This window comes from Urocitellus parryii, chromosome 11 (assembly GCF_045843805.1).
Source record: "Urocitellus parryii isolate mUroPar1 chromosome 11, mUroPar1.hap1, whole genome shotgun sequence".
Taxonomy (NCBI): domain Eukaryota; kingdom Metazoa; phylum Chordata; class Mammalia; order Rodentia; family Sciuridae; genus Urocitellus; species Urocitellus parryii.
Window position 1 is genome coordinate 100,369,346 of NC_135541.1, and position 22,344 is coordinate 100,391,689.

Here is a 22,344-nt window from a genome sequence, read left to right on the forward strand (position 1 = left end):
CAACACCCTGGGTGCTTTCTGAGGCAGAGTAAAGCAAGACTCAGATGTAAGACATCCAGGGAGTTATTCATTGTGTCTTAAAGTCTTTGCTACTGTCTTATTTCCAGGTGTCTGTTTTGCAACACAAACTAGGGATCTTAAGGTTTGTTTTACCTTAGATTTATGTGTAATAAAATTAGTTTTGTAAATTATTCATTTTAGTGTTTCCTGCAGAGTGGCCCAATATATATATGACCCAGCCATTGTTTATATATGAAATTCACTATAATTAATTAATTTCACTAGCTTCTTGGTGAGCTAGGGAAGCACCACATAGGTCTCTTTACTGAACATACCAGATGGGCCCAATGACTCTATGTAATAGAGTCACAGAAGAATATGAGATTACCTTACTAAAGAGCTCCTGCCCCCTCATTTCATCACCAACTCCTTTATTTTATTCTCTGACTGTACTGTACATTTTTGTGGGGTCTCTTTTTAGATATAAGTGCCTTTGTGATGCAGGATGGATAGGCACCAACTGTGAAGTGGACAAAAATGAATGTCTTTCTAACCCATGCCAAAATGGAGGAACTTGTGACAATCTGGTGAATGGATATAAGTGCACTTGTAAGAAGGGCTTTAAAGGTGAAAACAAAAGTACATCTTTTATGTCTGTTGTTGTCTTATTGCATACTACTTGGCTCAGTTCTTTCCATTTCTGTTTTCTCATTCATTCATTCATATGGCAAACATGGAGGAATTAGTATTTATGAGATATTTGGGGGAGGAAAAATTACTTGTATAGATAAAATTTCTGCCTTCAGCCTGACAGAGAGGCAAGCTGTTAAAGCAGTTCATATTTAAGATGCTCAGTTAAGACTCACACAGCTTTGGACAAATGCCTAATTGTAGGGTCATTGGTCTAGGTTTTATTCTATGGTAATTCAAATAGCTCTATAGAAATATAATATTTTGCTTTCTATAGTTAGGGTAGCAACATCATAGACTCAGCTCTGTGTTTGGAGCCTTCTCATAAACTCTTTCATACATCAAGGTATTTTTACTTAGTTTTTTATTGCCTTTTGGAAAAATACATAGCAGTGAAATTGTATAAGCCTTTTTTTTTTGAGTTCACGCTTGTATTTGCACTATTATAAGTTTTCACTTGGAAACTCATGACAGATAAATATATGGGTAGATCATTTATATTTATGCTTACATTACCCATTGATTTCTTCACTCAAAAACCGTGATTGGCTATTATGTTATATCAGCATGTTTTAGAGACACTTTATTTGATTACAGATTAAGCATCCCTAATCCAAAAATCCAAAATGCTCCAATATCTGAAACTTTCCTAGCACCAGCATGCTGCCATATTTGGAGAATTTCACACTCAACCTCATATGACAGGTCAAAGAAAAAATACAGGTTCATTAGAAATATTATATGGAATTATCTTCAGGCTTTGTGTGTTTATGAAACAAATTTGACTTTTTTTTTTTTTGGTTTAGACTTAGTCTCATTATCTGTATGCAAGTATCCAAAATCCAAAAAATCCAAATTCTAAAACAATTCTGGTGTTAAGCATTTTAGATGATACTTAAACTGTAACTGAAATTTTTCTGAGACCTATTTCAGTCATTTTCTGATATATTGCATTACATTTGCAAAGAAATTTGTAGATACAAAGGCACCTTTCTTTATTTCATTGAGACATGCTTATCAGTGAGTAAACTAAAACTCAAAATGTAAAATCCAACTTCTTATGCCCAGTTAGTATTAGAGCACAACTGAGCCCAGTTCTCTATACTCCTAGATAATCAATTTCTCCTTTACTGTGCTGTAGTTTTTCTATTTTTTGTGTGAAACTTTACCATAAATGCAAAAGGTAGGCAATATTGGGTACTATCCTATATCTATTGCTCTTTTGTTGCTTTTATCCATTATTTAGTGGGATTAAATGTCATGCTTTGAATCAGGAGAAAAACAATTTTTTGACTTCAGAAGTACCCCATTGATGGTAGAGACTATGCAAATGAAAGTGGGCATAAATCAGAGGCTTTGATTATGTATTCAAAAACATTTTCTTTTTTGCTGACCAGAAACTTTGCATAAAAAGGCCTATGTTTAGATAAGATAACAAATGTTTCAACCCTTAGCATCTTGGTTTATTATCAAGAAACTACTTGTAATTGGAGGAGTAATAGGCTTTCAGGCCATTAGAATAAACTGTTATTACTTTCATCTTTTGATCGATTGATCATTCACTGACTACTATATGCCAGGGACATATGACCAAAATGAATAAGCAGGTGTTCCAATGGTCTGAAACAATGAGTGCCATTTCAGAGGTGTTTAATTTTTACCACTGAGAGAACTGGTTGGTCATTGAGGTAAAGAGGAGGCTGACAGAAAGTCACTGTGTGTGTGTGGTTTTCACTTTTCTGCCTACAGGCCACAACTGCCAGGTGAATATTGATGAATGTGCCTCAAATCCTTGTCTGAACCAGGGGACCTGCTTTGATGATGTTAGTGGCTATACTTGCCACTGTGTGCTGCCCTACACAGGTGGGTGCTGTAGGTGCCTGCGGTGAGCATAGGGATGTTTGACCAAGCCAGGTCAGTGAGCACTGTGAGCTTCAGTGAGGCAGGTCTGTGGGACCCTGATGCTGCTCGAGGAATCACTGCCTGGGTGTCCTTTCTGCCCTCACTGACTGCAACCTGAGTTCGGAAAATTTGATGGGGAAATACATTGGTCTTCTTAATGCTTTAGTGTTTGGACTTTATATCTGACTGGAATCTGGTATGTAGCTGATGGACTTAGTTCATCATTTGAATGGACCCTGTGTTTTGATGAACTATGTCAGACAGACACTGTTTTGTTGTTGTTGTTGTTTGTCTTGGAGATTGAATTCCAGGGCATCACATTTGCTAGGCAAGTGCTCTGCCACTGAGTTAACACCCACAGTTCTCCAACACTTTTTATATTTTGGGTTACTTAATCTTGTCTTCAATAATTCTACAATGTAGAATTTCCTGTCTCACGAAGATAAGTAGGAGATAGAGCATTTGCCCATAAATCTCTGAATCTGAAGGTTTTCCTGTTAACTGCCATTCTAATCCTAACATTCAAATGTCAGTCTCACTCAGAAATATTGTCCCCTGAATGCCTCTTTCACATAGAGAAGACAAAAGTGTGATTTCAGTTGACCTCAGCTGTTCTGTTTTGGTAGGTATATTTGGCACTTTGGACATTCTTCCTGTTTTCTCCTATGTCCTCATTGCCATTGCATGGTGGTTGCACTTGTATGCCTTGCTCACCTCCTTGTCGTCCATTTTCTTCATCCATGAGGAACAGACACAACTGTGGCTTTGCCTGTTGGAGCAGTGCACAGCATGCAGGCAGGAACACACCAGACCTGTCATTCCCTGGGTCTTGGGCAGTTAGCCGCAGCAGTTCATGGTGACTGAGCTGTGCAGAGCAGCAGGATGGCCACAAGCATGACTGAAAGACTTGTTACCTTTGCTCCTTAGAAGAAGTGGTAATGTAGGGAAATTGCATTAACCCTCCTGGCTCATAAACTCAAAGTTATAAAAGATCCTGTCTTTAGACAAAGAAAGTACAAATAACGTCATTCCAGAGGCTTGTTGATCTCATTTGTTGGTAGCAAAAAGACATCTCACATTGGATGCAGTGGCACACACCTGTAATCCCAGCAGCCTGGGAGGCTGAGGCAGGAGGGTTGTGAGTTCAAACACAGGCTCAGTAACTGAGTGAGGCCCTAAGCAACTTAATGAGACCCTGTCTCTAAATAAAATACAAAAAGGGCTAGGATGTGGCTCAGTGGTTAAGTGCCCTGGGGTTCAGTCCTCGGTACCGTCCCCTTACTTCCTCCCTCCAAAAAAACCCCAAAATATCTCACAGCCACAAAGCCTGAGAATGGACAGCTGTGGATATACACAGGTGTCACTGTGCTCAGCCACTTTGGGGACTTACTTGCTGTGTATCTTAGGTGTACAGCTCATCTGCAGATGATCTGTTTTCTCATCATGCTTTTCAGATGCACTGATATATTTGGCTTTTTGCTGGATATTGATTTTTCTTTAGCATCCTTGTTTAAAAAATTTACAATGGAGAGTGAGCCTGACTGAACACAACTATGCAGATAAGCCTTGTAGTTGTGCGTGGTTAAAGGCTGTAAGCTTTGTCAGGTTTGCCCAGTATAAGGAAACCAAGCACCCTTATAAGCCACTATTCTCCAACTTTTTAAAAGTGGGTTTGAGATATTTTGGTGAACATTTGGTGATTTTTTTTCCCTGAGTACAAAACTTTAGAACGAAAATCTTAATATGAGAGTAAATTAAAACAAAAACAAAAACAAAAACACCTCATCTAGCTGGGGATGTAGCTCAGTGGTAGAGTGCTTGCCTGGCATGTGTGAAGCCCTGGATCTGATCCCTGGCACTACAAAAATAAAGTAAAAACCTCATCCCTTTTTAATAATAGCGTTCCTATTTAATTATTTCTTGCTGTGAGTTTATATCTAACATACTAAAGTAGGAAGTGGTGGGCAGATACCAGTGTCATATTCATACATTATAAGGAGTCAGCTTGCCTGGCAATCAGAGCTGCTCCACTGTCTTCTACTTGTACAGTAGTGCCCATTGCCTTCCAGTTAACCCATTCCCTGGAACAGTTCAGCTGAGGTTGGAGGAGCAGGAGGCCATGGTTCAGTCTGTGAGGCTGAGCTTCAGCGCAGCTGAATCTTAACTATGGAAATGCAAAATTTATCTCATCTGATGAATGCAGGTGTCCAAATCCATGGAACCACTTGTGATGATAATAGCAAAATTAGTAGCAGCCTAACAGTAATTGAATACTCTCTATGCACCAGGATGTGTGCTAATAAGGACTTTGTGTGCATTTTTTTAATTTAATCCTCAAAAATTATCTTTGAGTTACATATTGGTCTCATTCTCTTTATATGAGTAAGAGAAGAGAAGTAACCTGCCCAGGTTCACAAGTTAGCAGTGTCAGACCAAGATTGAAAGGACTAAGAGTCTCTCAGATTCCAAAGGGTTCCCCTCCTCAACATGGTTGAACCCATAGACACTCTACCACTGAGCTACATGCCCAGCCTTCCTTATTTTTTATCTTTAGGTGGGTTCTTGCTAAATTGCCCAGACTGGCCTTGAACTTATGATCTTCTTGCCCTGGCCTCCCAAATTGCAGGGATTAAAGGGGTGCACCACCACACCCAGCCCATAGTCTCTTAATGACTACTTTAAACTTGAATTCCGAGGAATTCTGGGTGTACTATTTGGGAAAACGTTCGTTTACTGGGCAAGTTGTCTGTCACAAACTGTCATTTGCTTTTCAGGCAAAAATTGTCAAACTGTGTTGGCTCCCTGTTCCCCAAACCCTTGTGAGAATGCTGCTGTTTGTAAAGAGGCACCGAATTTTGAGAGTTACACCTGCTTGTGTGCTCCTGGCTGGCAAGGTAATAACATGAAGATGGAGGAGCCAGGCATATGTGTTCTGAACTTTAAAGTGGTCAGGTCATCATCAGATGACTTTGATCTTCTGAGGCTGGTCCATCTTTGTCAAGAACTCTGTCCTGGAGCTGGTAACTGGAATGGTGCAAAAAGCCTTTCCATTGACCTTTGGGGCCCTCTAGTGGCTGTAGACTCCACAGAGACTCTCAAACCCTGATGTTCTTTCTACAGAGAATTTTAGCATGATGGCATTAGCCTTTCTGGAATATAGATGATTTCTTGGGTCTTCCCAAAGCCTGAGATCAACCTGGGTGTCCTTGGAGTAGCTTTACCCATCCCACCTAAGCTCAGGCTCCACAGATTACTACAGGAATCAGCTTCCAAAAACTAGTTGTTCATTGGTGTTTTTTTCTAGGTCAGAGGTGTACGATTGACATTGATGAGTGTGTCTCCAAGCCCTGCATGAACCATGGTCTCTGTCATAACACCCAGGGCAGCTACATGTGTGAGTGTCCTCCAGGATTCAGTGGTATGGACTGTGAGGAAGACATCGATGACTGCCTTGCCAGTGAGTATGCCCCAAGGGAGAGGAAATCTCTCAGGGAACAGAGCAGATGAATTCAGAAGAGGCCACTGCCTCTTATACTGATGTCAGCCATACCAGTCATTTAATGAGTATTTTTAACACTGTTAGTTTAATATCTTCTTTAGAAGCTAGTGTCTTTAGGAATCAAAACAAACGAATTTCTTTTAAGCACTTCTCTATGATGTTTTGAATATTGACAAGATGGAGACAATGCTATGGTAGTTTTCCTTATACATATTTCTGAGTGACAATTAACATGCAATAAACTGCAAATATTTAAGTGTATATTTTATCAAGTTTTGGCATATGATAACAAAAGCCATCATTTATGATAATACACTGATTTGTCCCTCTTAATGTATACCTTTGTAATTTAATCCTTCTACTTTCTTATCCCATACAACCACAGATCTCCTTTGTCACTGTAGATTAATTGGCATATTTTACCATTTTAAATACATGCAATCATATAAACATACTTTCTGTTTAGAGATTTTGACTTGTTTCAGTAAGCATAATATTTGAGACTTGTCCATAATGTTCATAGTAATAGGTTATTTTGCTTTGTTGATGAGTAGTGATATATAGGCTGCTTTTTATTAAGCTTTGGTAAAATGTATTTTTCAAAGAATTAGTCTAATTTATCTAGGTTGCTAAATATGGTAGTTTAGAGTCAATCATAGTATAATCTTTATTGAACTTTTAGTGTTCATAAGATCTGTGAACAACAAGCTTGTAGATGGCAGTCCAAAAATAAATTAGACCTAGTCACAACCTTTATGAAGCTCATTTCTTACTGGGGAAGAAAGATATGTAGACAAATAATTTTAACATTTTGTGGCAAATAGTGGGAAAAATATGTCTAAGAGTCAATTGATGGAGAAATTAGAGAATTAAATAAAACTATTTGGATGCCTTTCTCACATTAACTATCAAATAAATATACAGTACTTTAACTTTCTTTCTTATATGAGGTGGGACCAGCAATGTTTACAAGGAGTTTGAAACAATTCAGTAAATTATGATGAGTTTCTTGTGGGAGTCTATGGAAATTATAGTATTGTGTACTGTGGTTAAGAAAGGTTAAAATATTTTTATAATTCCTCTAATTGTAATTAGACTCAGTCATTATTTAAAACAAATATGAGGTATTTAAATGTCCCTCTCACAAAGTAGGGGCATTTTACTCATGTTGAGTTTTCATTTTAAATTTATGTCTTGTCTTTGCAATTATATATTTTTTGGGGGGGTTAGTTGTAGATGGAACAGAATGCCTTTATTTTATTTGTTTATCTTTATGTGGTGCTGAGGATCGAACCCAGTGCCTCACGCATGCACTCTACCACTGAACTACAACCCCAACCCTGCAATTATATTTTTAAGATCCTTAAGCACAGTAACTCTATCTTGATTTTCTTATTCTGGTTTGTATGCTATCTATATTGTGGAGGGCCATGGCATGATAATAGCTCAAATTTTGTTGATTAATTTCTTTCCTTTTTCTTCATTGTTTTTAGATATACATGACAGTAGGGTGTATTCTGACATATTATACATATGTGGAGTGCAACCAATTTCAATTAGGATCTCATTATTCTGATTGTACATGATATGGAGTTACATTGATCATGTATTAATATATGAGCATAGGAAAGTTATGCCCAATTCATTCTACTGTCTTTCCTATTTCCATCCATCCTCCCTTCTTTTTATTCCCCTTTGTCTAATCTAGTGAACTTCTATTCTTCCCCTCCATACTCTCCTTTGTTATGGGTTAATATCCACATACCAGAGAGAACATTTGACCTCTGGTTTTGGGGGGATTGGTTTATTTCACTTACCATAATAAGTTGCATTCATTTACCCTCAAATGCCATAATTTCATTCTTCTTTATGGCTGAGAAATATTTCATTGTGTGTGTATATATATACCATATTTTATTTATCCATTCGTCTGTTGAAGAGCACCTAGGTTTGTTCTGTAGCTTGGTAGTGTGAATTGAGCTGCTATAAACATCAATGTCACTATAGCATGCTGATTTTAAGTCTTTTGGGTATAAACCAAGGAGTCAAGGATAGCTGGGTAAAATAGTGGTTCCATTCCAAGTTTTCTGAGAAATTTCCATACTGGTTTCCAAAGCGGTTGCACCAATTTTCAGTCCCAACAGCAATGTGTGAGTGTACCTTTTCCCCGACATCTTCACCAACATTTATTGTTACTAATATTCTTGATAATTGCCATTCTGACTAGAGTGAGATGGAATCTCAGTGTGGTTTTAATTTGCATTTCTCTTAATTGCTAGAGATGTTGAACTTTTTTTCATATATATTTTGACCATTTATGTTTCCTTTCTGTGAAGTGCCTATTTGGTTCCTTTGCCCATTTACTTATTGGGTTATTTGGATTTTTGATGTTAAGATTTTTGAGTTCTTTATATATCCTAGAGATGAATGCTCTGAGGTTCAGGTGGTAAAGATTTTTTCCCATTCTGTAGGCTCTCTGTTCAAGTTTTTGATTGCTTCTTTTGCTGTGAAAAAGCTTTTTAGTTTGATACCATCCCTTTGATTGCTTCTTGATTTTACTTCTTGTGCTTTAGGATTCTTATTGAGGAAGTTTGCTCCTGAAATGACATGATGGAGAGTTGGGACTTCGAACTCAATCTAAAAAAAGAGGTGAAAGACCTCTAGAATGAAAACTGCAGAGCACTAAAGAAAGAAATTGAAGGAGACCTTAAGAAATGGAAAGATCTCCCATGTTCTTGGATAGGCAGAATTAATATTGTCAGAATGGCAATCTACCAGAAGTGCTATACAGATATAAGGCAATTTCCATTAAAATTCCAAGGACCTTCTTTATAGAACTGTCCATCATGTCATTCAGGAACAGACTTGTTAATTAATTTCTGTGAGCATCAAATATTCTAAGATCAAGCTGTGTGATTTTAAATTTTGTTTTTAAAACATTAGATTTAGGGGCTGAGGTTGTAACTCAGTGGCAGAGCACTTGCCTCCCACATGTAAGTCACTGGGTTTAATCCTCAGCACCACAAAAAAATAAATAAACAAAATAAAGATACTGTGTCTATGTACAACTAAAAATTAAAAAAAAAAACATGAAATTTATTTGGAAAAATAAGAGGCCCAGAATAGCCAAAACAATCCTTAGCAAGAAAAGTAATGCAGAAGACTTTAAATACAAGACTTTAAATTTTACTACAGAACTATAGTAATAAAAACGACATGGTATTGGCATAAAAATAGACTTGAAGATCATTGGAACAGAATAGAAGACACAGACAGACACAGAAATATATAGTTATCTCATACTAGAGAAAGATGTCATAAACATACATTGGAGAAAAAATAGCCTCTTTAACAAATAGTGCTGGGAAAACTGGAAATCCTTATATAGTAGATTGAAATTGAACCCCTATCTCTTACCCTGCACAAAACTCAACTCAAGGACCTAGGCATTAGACCAGAGACCCTGCACCTACAAGAAGAAAAAGTAGGCCTAACTCTCCATCATGTCGCTCAGGAATAGACTTGTTATTTAATTTCTGTAAGCATAAACTATTCTAAGATCAAACTATGTGATTTTTAAAATTGTTTTTAAAAGTATATTTCCTAATGCTACCTAAATCTAAAACACATAATAATAAAGAGATAAATGAAAATAGTGAGAAAGAGAAGAACAGAGGGATGATTAATTTATTTAATATTTCTGGAACAAATATATGATATATGTTTATATATGTAGAAATACCCATATATATGAAGATTTTACGTATAATTCATTGTTCATCTGTTCAGCCTCTACATATACCTTTGAAAATATTGATAAATATTTCTGATGAGCTGTGTGTTGGATCACATATTTAGTTTGTCAGTGTATGAAAGACCAGTGCAAGTTTTATGACTATACTAATATTACAAATTTGTTAGGGGTGATTAGATGACCATGTATCCCAATTGCCATAAAATTTAAAAATCTCAGACAAATGTTACTGAATTCATTTTCATAAATGGGGAAATCAGGGCAGAATAGATAGAGGTCAAAGACAGAAGTCAGAATTGTGCTGTCCTTAGCATGAGATCATTCACCTTCACCAGTCTTAAGGTGAACTTGGTGCTGCTGTTCCAAATCCTAACTCTTTTATAATGGTTTAGATCCTTGCCAGAATGGAGGTTCCTGTGTGGATGGAGTGAACACTTTCTCCTGCCTCTGCCTTCCTGGATTTACTGGGGATAAGTGCCAGACAGACATGAATGAGTGTCTGAGTGAACCCTGTAAGAACGGAGGGACCTGCTCTGACTATGTCAACAGTTACACCTGCAAGTGCCAGGCAGGATTCGATGGAGTCCACTGTGAGAACAACATTGATGAATGCACTGAGAGGTGAGTGGCTGTGCATTGGGCATCAGCATCTTATGTGGAAAGGAAAGAAAGCAGAGGAACTTAAGAGTGTAGTGCTAGGATCGTGGGGCAGGGATGGGACCTCCCCTTGGCTCCTATTCTAGTCATCTCTCATTGCCTATTCCCAATTCCTGAAAGAAGGTTAAAGGTAGATAAACTTAGTGGGATAGATAGGCCAGCATTTATTTCTTACTTAGGGAATAATAGTAGGAACTATAATTCCATTCTCTCTTTGTTCTTATTCATTTCAACGGCAGTTGATCTAAAAATTCCTATTCCTTGGCAGATTTGTTACCATTGTGTAAGGACTTTCTGGGAAGTCTGTTCCATTTATTTTTATTATATTATCAACATGTTTGTTCTGTTTCTCTTTCATAAAGAAGTCTAAACTGAAAAGCTATTTATCTGGCATTTTTTATATGAAGTAAATTGAAGCCAGGCATGGTGCTGCACACCTGTAATCCCAGCAGCTCAGAAGCTGAGGCAGGAGGATCGTGAGTTCAAAGCCAGCCTCAGCAAAAGCGAGGTGCTAAGCAACTCAGTGAGACCCTGTCTCTAAATAAAGCACAAAACAGGGCTGGGGATGTGGCTCAGTGGTTGAGTGCCCCTGAATTCAATCCCTAGAACCCCCCCAGAAAATATAAAGTAAATTGCAATATAAAGTAAATTGACTTAGTTGATTAAAAATAATAATAATATATGGAGAGTCTCAGAATTGTGGAAAACCTCACATTCTCCAGGAATCTAGAGTAAGCACAGCCTTTTAAATGCTCCTAAGCCTTTGGGTATAGAAAGGAAGTTGGCACTCAGGGCTTCTGACATCCAGTTTGAAAGAAAGTAAAATTTACTAGATATAGGAGTTTGAGATGCTCAGGGGTATTTGCAATTTAGATTTTTAAACCTTGTTTTTAAAAGAGCCCGTCAGAGGAACCAATACATAGCTAATGTTGCCTCCCTGCCCATTTGCTCCTCAGTTCTTGCTTCAATGGTGGCACATGTGTTGATGGAATTAACTCCTTCTCCTGCTTGTGCCCTGTGGGCTTCACTGGTCCCTTCTGCCTCCATGAGATCAATGAATGCAACTCTCATCCATGCCTGAATGAGGGAACGTGTATTGATGGTCTGGGTACCTACCGCTGCACCTGCCCCTTGGGCTACACTGGAAAAAACTGTCAGGTAATTAGTTTCCTGTCCACTCACTCAGTTCTCCCAGAGTAGCTGAGTATTATACCTGTTCCCTTTCTAGGCAAAATAAGCCCCTTTTAAAAGAGGAAATCACAGTTCTAGGGGTCTCCCTGAGATGAATCTGGTAACTTATTAGTAGATTTCAAACTGGTGATGCAGGCGGCACGATATAAATCAGCAAACTAAGATTGTCTTAAGAGACTGACCAAGAACTGCAGAAAAATACACAAGGGAAGCAAGCACATAGATACATTTTACATTGGAAGTACAAGAGGAGAAAGAATATCAAAATGCCATCTTTAAAGTTCAGGTACAACATCTAAGAGTATAGTAGCAATTATCATGTCTTCCAATGTAGAATTCATAAAACCAAACTATTTATGTACCTTTAAAATTCAAATATATAATTATACATTTTCATAGAATCTTAAGATGGCAAAGTCCCCATAAATGATTACTCTAAACTTTCAATTCATGGAAGAGAAACTGAGCCACCAAGAGGCATTGTGGTGGCACATGCCTGTAATCCCAGCCACTCAGGAGGTTGAGGCATGAGGATCGCAAGTTCAAAGCCAATCTCAGCTGAAGTGAGGTGCTAAACAACTCAGTGAAACCCTGTCTCTAAATAAAATACAAAATAGGGCTGCGGATGTGGCTCAGTGGTTGCTTGCCCCTGAGTTCAATCCCTGGTACCAAAAAAAAAAAAAAAAAAAAAAAAGATATGTACCAAACAGTACCTCTTCAACAGTCAAAGAACAACAGACTTCAAAGAACTTTGGAATAAATGGCAAAATGTAACCTGATTTACAGGTGTATTTCAGTAAGGCTTCGGTTAAATTGGATGTGCAAACAACTACCTTCATGTTGAGCAGGTTGGTGCTGATTGTGTGGATCCAGCAAACATTCTTCAAGGGGCTCATGCTCACTCTCGTAGGGTGGATGGCAGTGCTGGAGGTGCAGTCTTCCCTCCCTCCAGTGGCCTTTTCTTTCAGCCATGGTATTGGCACCAAAATAGACATGTATACCAATAGTTGAGAAGAGAAGACACAGAGACATACCCACATAAATATGGTTATCTCATACTAGACAAAGGCTCTAAAAACATATTGGTGTGACTGGAGCTGTGGCTCAGTGGCAGAGCATTTGCCTAGCACATGTGAGGTCCTGGGTCTACATAAAAATAGACAAATAAAAATAAAGGCATGCTGTCTATCTACAACTACAAAAAAAATTTTAAAAAGCATATCGGAGAAAAGATAGCCTATTCAACAAATAGTGCTGGCAAAACTGAAATCCACATGAAGCAAAATGAAATTAAACCTCTCTTACCCTGCACAAAAATCAACTCAAAATGGATCAAAGACTTAGGCACTAGAACAAAAACAACAACAACAACAAAAAAAAAAACCCCAAGTAACCCAATCAATAAATTGCCTAAGGAACTGATTGGACACTTCACAGAAGAAGAAATACAATTGATCAACATACATATGAAAAAATGTTCATCATCTCTAGCAATTAGAGATGTGCAAAACAAAACCAAGATTTCATCTCACTCCAGTCAAACTGGCAGTTAATAAGCAACAATAAGTATTAATGAGGATGTATAGAAAATTATACACTCATACATTACTGATGGGATTGCAAATTGGTGCAACCACTATAGAAAGCTGTATGGAAATTCCTTAGAAAACTTGGAATGGAACCACCATTTGACCCAGCTATCCCACTCCTTGGTTTAGACTCAAAGGACTTAAAATCAGCTTACTACAGGGACACAGCCACATTAATGTTTATAGCAGCTCAATTCACAGTAGCTAAACTATGGGACCAATTTAAGTGCCCTTCAACAGATAAATGGATAAAGAAAATGTGGTATATATACATGGAATATTACTTAGCCTTAAAGAAGATTCAAATTATGGCGTTTACAAGTTAGTGGATGGAGTTGGAAAATATCATGCTAAGTGAAATAAGCCAAACACAAAAAAACCAAAGGCCGAATGTTTTCTCTAATAAGTGGATGCTGATCCATAATGGGGGGGGGGGCAGGTACAGAAGAATGAAGGAACTTTGGATTGGGCAGAGGGGACAGAGGATAGGAGTGCAGTATAGGTATGGGAAGGATGGTGGAATCAGGTGGACATTATTACCCTATATACATGTATGACTCCACTACCAGTATGACTCTGCACCATGTACAGCCAGAGGAATGAAAAGTTGTGTTCCATTTGTTAAAATGTGTCAAAATGCATTCTATTGTCATGTATAACTAATTAGAACAAATAAAAATAAATAAAATAACTTCTTTGGCAGTTTTAGGTTTATTAATGGACTTTATATCTTTTTACCCATCTTCACTGCAGGCAGGGTTTGGTCAGGATCCACATGGGTTTCATATAAGATTAGCATAAGGAAAATGGAACTTTTTTGCACAGCTTTAACTCTCTTTCTAGCCCTACAGGGTGTCTGTATATGTAGACATAATCCTGTCTAGATTATGGAGAATAACTTAACCTATTGGATCTTCTGAAATTCTTAAAATTCTGTGGAAAGAACTTATTAAATAGCAGAGCTAAGAGAAACCAAGACTATTTTAAAATTGTGAGCTGTATCTGGAACACTTGATCTTGTTTAGAGCTTAGGTGAGGTCTCTCTCTCTTTCTCTCTTTTTTTTTTTTAAGTGTGCTTTCCTTTGATTTCTTGTAATACAATATAACTTATTTTCTTCATTTCTGGTATTTGGATTTTGATAGATATGTTTTTTTTGTTTGTTTGTTTTTTGTTTTTTTTTTTTTGTCTCTGCTTCAGACCCTGGTGAACCTCTGCAGTCATTCTCCATGCAAAAACAAAGGTACTTGTGTTCAGGAAAAGGCAGAGTCCCGGTGCCTGTGTCCATCTGGGTGGACTGGTGCTTACTGTGATGTGCCCAATGTCTCCTGTAAATTGGCAGCCGCCCACAAAGGTGAGCTCTGTCCCTGGGGCTCAAGGTTTTCCCTGAAGTATTGACTGACCAAGGGCATTTTAGGGCTAATAATATTAATCTTGTGGGGTAAGAGGGAAAGGCGGATAATAGTGAATGGGTAAAGCTCTGGAGCAAGGGTAGAGGAATGGGGTTAAAGGTCCCAAAAAGAAATTCTAAGGCATATTCCACTTTTAGGGCTTGTTTATTTTTTAATGCAAATCTGGTATAGAGAGTTGTGAAGAAATAGACAAGAATAAAATTTGCTGATCAGCCAGCTTTGATTCACTTGCTCATGCGCCATTCTGAACAATGTGTGTCTTGTGCTCTTCTGTGATGACTTTTCGTCCCCTGGTTTCCCAGCTGTGCCTGTTGAGCGCTTGTGCCAGCACTCAGGTATCTGTATTGACGCTGGCAACACGCATCACTGCCAGTGCCCGCTGGGCTATACTGGGAGCTACTGTGAGAAGCAGCTTGATGAGTGTGCATCCAATCCCTGCCAGCATGGCGCCACCTGCATTGACTTCCTTGGAGGATACAGATGTGAGGTAAGGATGAATGAGCACAGATCAGAGAGCTCCCAGGAGGTGGTGTGGCTGTTATGAGCACTAGTGTGTCAAATTTAGCTGCTTGTGTCTTATGTATACTACTTATAGATTTTTACTAATCACCATCATAGTGTTTATCAATCCCACTGTTTTTTCAGCCTCCCTATGCAATACATTAGCATTGCCCTAGTAAGATATTTTTAAATTGATCCTAAAAAGGCTTGCTCCAGGATTTGGAACCAACAGCCACTTCCAAGGTGCATTATACACCGTCCCCTGCGCACAGTGGTCCCTGGAACTTCCCTGAATATCAGTTGAGATAGGAGAAGCCACTTTGAGGAATGGCTTTCCTGTTTGGCCCATGTCACCTTTGTCTGCTATCACTGATCAATCAACTGATAATTCTCTCTCAAAAAAAATGTTGCTAATCCTGTTTCCACAGTACCCATGCTAAATGTTACGTGTGTGTATTGGTTGTGTATCTTCAAGGAACATGTCACTGTCTTAATGTATGGGCTAATGGTTAGAGCAAAATGTTAACAAAGCAGCACAGACATGAATTCAATACCAATTCAGACTGCCAAACAACAGAGAAGGCTTTGCTTCTTCACTGTTACCTAGATTGTTTATTTCTTTACAGCCAGTCTGGGACTCATTAACTCAGAAGCCTACCAGTGCCAAACTCAAATGTTTACACGTCCATTTATCTTCAACATAGCCCAGATAAGCAGAATTTTAACTGTTTAGGTGCTACCTGCCTGGTATACTCTGTAAAACTATACCCAACATTTCCTAGTCATAGATGAGATATACCCTAGTCTGTAAAGACCCAGCCAAAGCTGCCCTTAGGAGCTCTCTGACCAGAGACGCCTGCTGTTGGGCTGCTGAGTGACATTGCCTGTACCACTAACCTCCCTTTCTGATCCCCCTCTCTCCAAGAGTTCATTTTTCTTCTTCCTTCACCCTTCTTCCTTTTTGGATGGTCTCATCCCACAAGGGACTTCCCCTACATACAAGCCTGTTGAACTGTTGCTCAAATAAAGGTACTGTTGGGTTGTATTCCTTTACCAATCCTGAATTCCCTCCAATTCCTACATCAGCCACAGCCAGCCAGCGCCACCTTCTTCTGCCCCTACTTCTATCTCAGTCAGTTTTGCACATGTACATGCAGTTTTCTGAACCTGGAGGTCAGTACATGCCATACCTTTACTACCACCTGCACATGCTATTTGACTGAGTCATAGAGTCCTTGGACATATGAAGGAATGCATATATAAAAAATGGGAAAAACCAGTACACAGGAGGAACAAAAGTTTTGCACAGGAATCATATTGAAAACAACCCTCATGATATTCAATCCTTATCTTTAAAGTGGCTTGTTTGGCTGGAAGAGAAGTAAGTAAATACCAGTAAGATGGAGTTTGACCCCACACAGATGGTGAGCAGAGGATGTGGTGGTTCCAGAGAAACATAAAAGAACTGAATGAGAAGTGGGACAGGATCACAGTAACATTTCAGATCTCCCTTGCCTTCGTGGTTTGTCTCCAGTAATGATGCAAAATCTCTTCTCCTTTGCTTCCTCCTGGCAGTGTATTCCAGGATATCAGGGTGTCAACTGTGAGTATGAAGTGGATGAGTGCCAGAATCAGCCATGCCAGAATGGAGGCACCTGCATCGACCTTGTGAACCATTTCAAGTGCTCGTGTCCACCAGGCACTCGGGGTATGAAATCAGCCTTACTCATCTTCCATACATGGCCTTTCTCTAAGTTACAGATCCATTCTTAGTGAAAAAAAAAAAAAAAAACTGACAGTAAAACTAGCTTCACTACAATCATTTAGTTCTGCACCCTAGTAATTCAAATATTTTTTTTCTTTCATTTCTTGCAAGCTCTGCTTCATAGTCTCAATTTGGTCTGGTTGTTTCAAATCTTATTTTTCATAAAACACAGAACATAGAACTGATATAACATTGTAACAAAATTATCCTGGTCAGCAAGATTCCTTGATGCTTCAAGCAAAAGCAGCTACTAATCCCTTGAGTAAATAATACAGCATGTATCTGCTTTGTTTTTTAGCTAGCTGGTTTTTGGTTCCATAGGGTGAGGGAATGAATGAAATGAAAATAGTTGCCTACTTTTATAATTCCAGAGGAGGAAGCTGTTGGTCTAAGGCTGTGCCTACATAAATGCAGAGCATCATTCTGCTGTGGGCATTACCAACAACCTCCAAGCAATTTCCTAGAAAGTAGGAATAAGTATTATTTATTAGAAGAGATCAGTTATGATTGTGTGTATTCTGAGTAAACTGTGAAAAAATGTGAAAGGCCATCAACAATAATGGGAAATTCATTCTCTTCTGTGTCAAAGAGATTGGAAGTTCAGAGAAGTATTTATATTGTCTTACATCTTTGTGTCAATGAATTTTGATAATTTGGTGTCCTAGAGTTCAGAATTTGGCTCAGTTAAGATAGAAAACTACTAGTAGGGTAGTTATTGAAGAATGAGGTTAAAGGGGAAGAGAAAATTTAGGAGAAACAGCCTCTAAATATCTGAAAATTTGTTGTGTGAAAAGGAGAATTGTTCTTTATTCTAGAAATCCATAATTCAAAGAGAAATAGAAGTCAATTCCAGTTCATTATTAATTTATTGCTTTGAATTGTATTGGTTTAGGACAAGCTACAGCTGTGGTGGTAGCTTATTAAACCTCAAATCTAAGAGCTAAACACAAGAGTTATTTTTTTCTGGTTATTCAAATAAACTCTGCTAGGTGTTGTGCTACTTTTCTATATATTTTAGATATGTGGTTTAAAACATTTGGCCTTCAGGGCTTCCACAGGAAAGACAAACTTGCAGAGTCATGTAGCAGCCTTCACTACCTTAGTCTGGAAGTGACATACATCACTATCTTTCACAATGTATTATCAAAAATTATTTAATAATCTCCAGCTGTCTTCAGTGGAGGCTGGGAAATCTGGGAGAATACATATATATTCATCTCTTACTATACCAAGATCTCTTTATTTATTGTCTAAGCCCAAAATAGTTCAAATCATAAGGCAACAAAATTTGTATCTTTTCTAACCCTTTCTTGGTTTTTATAATTGACTGCCTTCCTCCCACCCCATCCCAGCTTTTTGAATATTTTATCCCACTGCTTTTTCACTTCCATGATTTTAATGAGAAATTGGCTTTTATTTGTATTGAAACTCCCTTGTATGGGATATGTCTCTTCTCTCTTCATGTTTTCAAGCTTCTCTTTATCTTTTGGCAATCGAACTATAATAGTGCTGGCATGGATCTCTTTATTCTAGTTTATTAACTAGTATTAACTAGTTTATCCTAGTTAATATTTATTGAATTATTATACCACATTTGCTTGTTTAGATGTGTGGAACAGTATTTATCCTGACTTATCTGGCAATTGGCAAATATATCAGGAGATTCAAGTTCCATAACATCATTATGAGAGTTACCACAATGCCTGTTTTTAATTTGCTATCCTTTTCAACTTTGGATCCTGGCCTGGGTACACTTTTAGTTGTTTAGTTTGAAAACTAACTAACAGTTCTGCCCATCCCTACTATTTTGCTTTAGGCCAAAGTTGCATTTATTTTCATTTGATAGATCTGTTCATTACTAGTAGTTCCATTCTGATGGGAGACTGGGTATTTATGTAAATATATTCTCAGTTGCTAAATATCAAATATTTTGTGAGACTCGAAAGCACATATCAGTTTTGTTTTTACATTATTTTCATTTAACTTCTAAATAGGTGATAAAGTAAAATATGCACATGGACATAGACAAAAATGTATACATGCACACATAGAAAAAGCATGCGTAAAACACATCTTCCCATCCATGTCCCTCTCCCTCCATGCTGAGTTCTCTCTGTGTCACAAACAAGTAATTATCACTTTTAGTTTCTTGTGTGTCTTCCTAGGGTGTCTTTTTTTTTTTTTTTCCTTAAGTATTCTTCAGAATGTCTTTATGAGGCTGGGGATATGGCTCAGTTGGTAGAGTACTTGCCTTGCATGCACAAGGCCTTGGGTTCAGTTCCCAGCACCACAAATAAATAAATAAATAAAAATTAAAATAAGAAAAGAATGTCTTTTATACATGGAAGTCAAATATAAAGTTTTTTTTTTAACTTTGAAGTTGGACACATTTTTAACTTGGAGATATTTTCATATCAAAATATAGAACTTTCTCAAACTTTTTTAATGCTGTAGAATTCCCTTTATTGGTGTACCATATTTCACTTAGCCAGTGCCCTAGTAATAGATATTTGGATTATCTTGCATACATATAATTTTTTAGGAATAGAATTGCTGGATTGGATAATATGTGCATTTATAATTTTAGCTGATATTGCTGAATAACAGTGTATCAGCAAACCAGTTTCTTCTCCAAATCCTTGAACATATTCACATTTTAAGAGTCATTTAGTTTTCTTTATTCCTGTTATTTATCTGATCATAATCTGCTCCCCTTTTCCCATTATGCTATTGATCTTAATAGTTTATAAATTAGTGATCTCTGATATAAAATGAAAATATTTTCTCATTATACTTGTTTTTTATATTTTCATTTTCTTTGTTGAGATTTTTTTCATGAAGACTTTTTACTTTTAATCAGAATGAGTTTGTAATGCTTTTCCATAGCATCTGGATTTAAAAAAAAAAATACTTTTCATTGTCAATGGACCTTTATTTTGTTCATTTATATGCCAAACTGAGAATCGAACCCAGTGCCTCACACATGCTAGGCAAGCACTCTACCACAGAGCCACAGCCTTAGCACCTAGCATCTGGATTTTGAGTCATAGTTGGCAATACCTTCCCCATTTTCCGGTTATAATGGAATTATCATTTTTTTTTAATATTTATTTTTAGTTGTAGTTGGACACAATACCTTTATTTTATTTATTTATTTTTATGTGGTGCCGAGGATCGAACCCAGGGCCCCACATGTGCCAAGCGAGTGCTTGATCTACCACTGAGCCACAACCCCAGCCCTCATATATTTTCTTAATAAAGCTGAAATACTGAAGCACTTTTTCCGTATTACTGCTGATTTTTCCTAATATAATTTACTGAATATTTGATCTTTTACACAATGATTTGAGATGTCACTTTTATCAAATTCTAAATTCCCCTGTGTTTGGGGTATTTTTTTTTGGACTATCTTTTTTTGTTTTATTGTGCTGTTAATTCACCAGCAACTTTGTTTTAATTACTAAGGATATTCTGTATGTTTTCCTTGTTGTAGTTTATTTTTCTATATAATTTTAAAATTAGTTTATCTATTTTAAAAAATTCTGCTGGTAAATTGTTATTGGGGTCACATAAATTTATGAGTTAGTATAGAGAAACCCACTTTATAATGAAGCATCTTCCTACCCAAATCATAGTGTATCTTTTCATTTATTCAGGTCTCCTTTTATATCTCTCAGGACATTTATAAAAGTTGTTTTCATATAGGACAGCATATTCTTCTTAAGATTATTCTTCATGTTTTGCATCTTTTGTAGTTGCTATTGAATATGGAGCCTTAGTTTGCATTTTATTCTTTTTTAAGTCTTGCTTATACTAATGATACTATAAATGCAAGCAATAGGAATATAGAACTTTTTCTTTTGTAACTTCTGAAATTAACCATGAAAGAGTCATTGATTTTTTTGTTTCTTTCTTTCTAAAATATGTTTGAAGATATTCACGTGAGATGACTCATTTACACCTACTATACATTAAAGTTCTGTTTTAGTTAGAATAACCTTTGAACTCTCATCGGGATATTTCTCCTTTATTATTTTAACTAAAAACTTGAAAATATTTATCACTCAATTCAGCTTCAATTTAACCAATATCTTTACAAAGCTATGATCAGTGTATTTACTAAATTATATTGTTTTAACTAATTTTATATTTTAAATTAAAATTAATAAATTAGTGAAAAATTATTGAGTTTTTCCTGAGCTTCTTTTTTTGCCTTTGAGATGGAACAAATAATAGAACCTACTCTATAAGATTCTACTTCTTTGGGTCATGTGGGAGAGATTATGTGAGGCCTAATATATTCTTTCTTTTTCCCATGCTGCTTACCAGGAAGATGGTAGCTGTCTTGGACCAAGAGTGCGCTTTGCCCTGTCCAACCTAAAAGGTTCCACTCCTAAAAGAAGAGTAGTCTCATTAATTGTGAAAATCCCAACAAGGATGGTTGTCTTTTGCTAGAGAGCAGTGATTAAAGGACTTTCATAATTCTTTCCCTCTCCTTTCTCTCCTCCAGGCCTACTTTGTGAAGAGAATATTGATGACTGTGTTGGAGGCCCCCATTGCCTTAATGGTGGTCAGTGTGTGGACAGGATTGGGGGCTACAGTTGTCGTTGTTTGCCTGGCTTTGCTGGGGAGCGGTGTGAGGGGGACATCAATGAGTGTCTCTCCAACCCCTGCAACTCTGAGGGCAGCCTGGACTGCATACAGCTTACCAATGACTATCTGTGTGTCTGCCGCAATGCCTTCACTGGTGAGAACCTTTCCAGCCCCCTGGCCACTCTGCCCCGCGGGGGGCCTTGGTGAGCAGGTTCAGCATGGTGTGACTTATTCTAGAGCCAAGCGAAGCTTTTCCTATGTACAAAAACGACCAGCTTAGTTTAAGATTGCAGTTCTATCATCATTACCATACAGCCCCAGAACTCTTCATCTGAGTAAAAGAGTATTTTGTTTTCAGGAATCTTATATCTAACACTGGTTCCCTGGTCCTGCCTCCTTTGACATTTAATGACTTGAATTACTGGGTAGTTCTTTCACTGCCATCAGGACTCAGAGGAGTTTAGGACCTTCTTAGATGCTTAAGAGAGTGGGTCTGAACTGGGATGTTTAGCCAAAAATCAGTGGATCAGAGTAGGAACAAGAAAGCTGCAGTAGTCACAAGTATGCCCTGCCCTGCTAAGGCTTGGCCTCGCTCCTAGTCTTTTCTCAAGCTTTATTTTTTTCCACCACAGGATATAATGATGACCAAGCCCTGCCCCAGAATAGGGACTTTATCAGCACTTATTAGTCCACTTCTGAAGAAGGGCAGCATGGTGACTTTTGGGGACTTAAAAATAGTTGAATGCATTTAGATGTGGCTAGATCACCAGATACTCAGATTTAAATCTGTCTT

The 22,344-nt window shown here is 37.6% G+C and overlaps 1 protein-coding gene across 1 annotated transcript in view; it reads left to right on the forward strand.

Annotated features, from left to right (window-relative positions):
- Notch2 (notch receptor 2) overlaps positions 1 to 22,344 on the forward strand; it is a 152,833-nt gene that overhangs the window by 114,272 nt on the left and 16,217 nt on the right. Inside the window, exons 14-23 of the mRNA XM_077803756.1 lie at positions 482 to 627; positions 2,440 to 2,553; positions 5,367 to 5,486; positions 5,897 to 6,049; positions 10,238 to 10,466; positions 11,459 to 11,660; positions 14,481 to 14,634; positions 14,995 to 15,179; positions 16,769 to 16,901; positions 21,469 to 21,705. Of these exons, the coding sequence (XP_077659882.1) occupies positions 482 to 627; positions 2,440 to 2,553; positions 5,367 to 5,486; positions 5,897 to 6,049; positions 10,238 to 10,466; positions 11,459 to 11,660; positions 14,481 to 14,634; positions 14,995 to 15,179; positions 16,769 to 16,901; positions 21,469 to 21,705 (1,673 nt within the window). The remainder of the gene's footprint in view (positions 1 to 481; positions 628 to 2,439; positions 2,554 to 5,366; positions 5,487 to 5,896; positions 6,050 to 10,237; positions 10,467 to 11,458; positions 11,661 to 14,480; positions 14,635 to 14,994; positions 15,180 to 16,768; positions 16,902 to 21,468; positions 21,706 to 22,344) is intronic.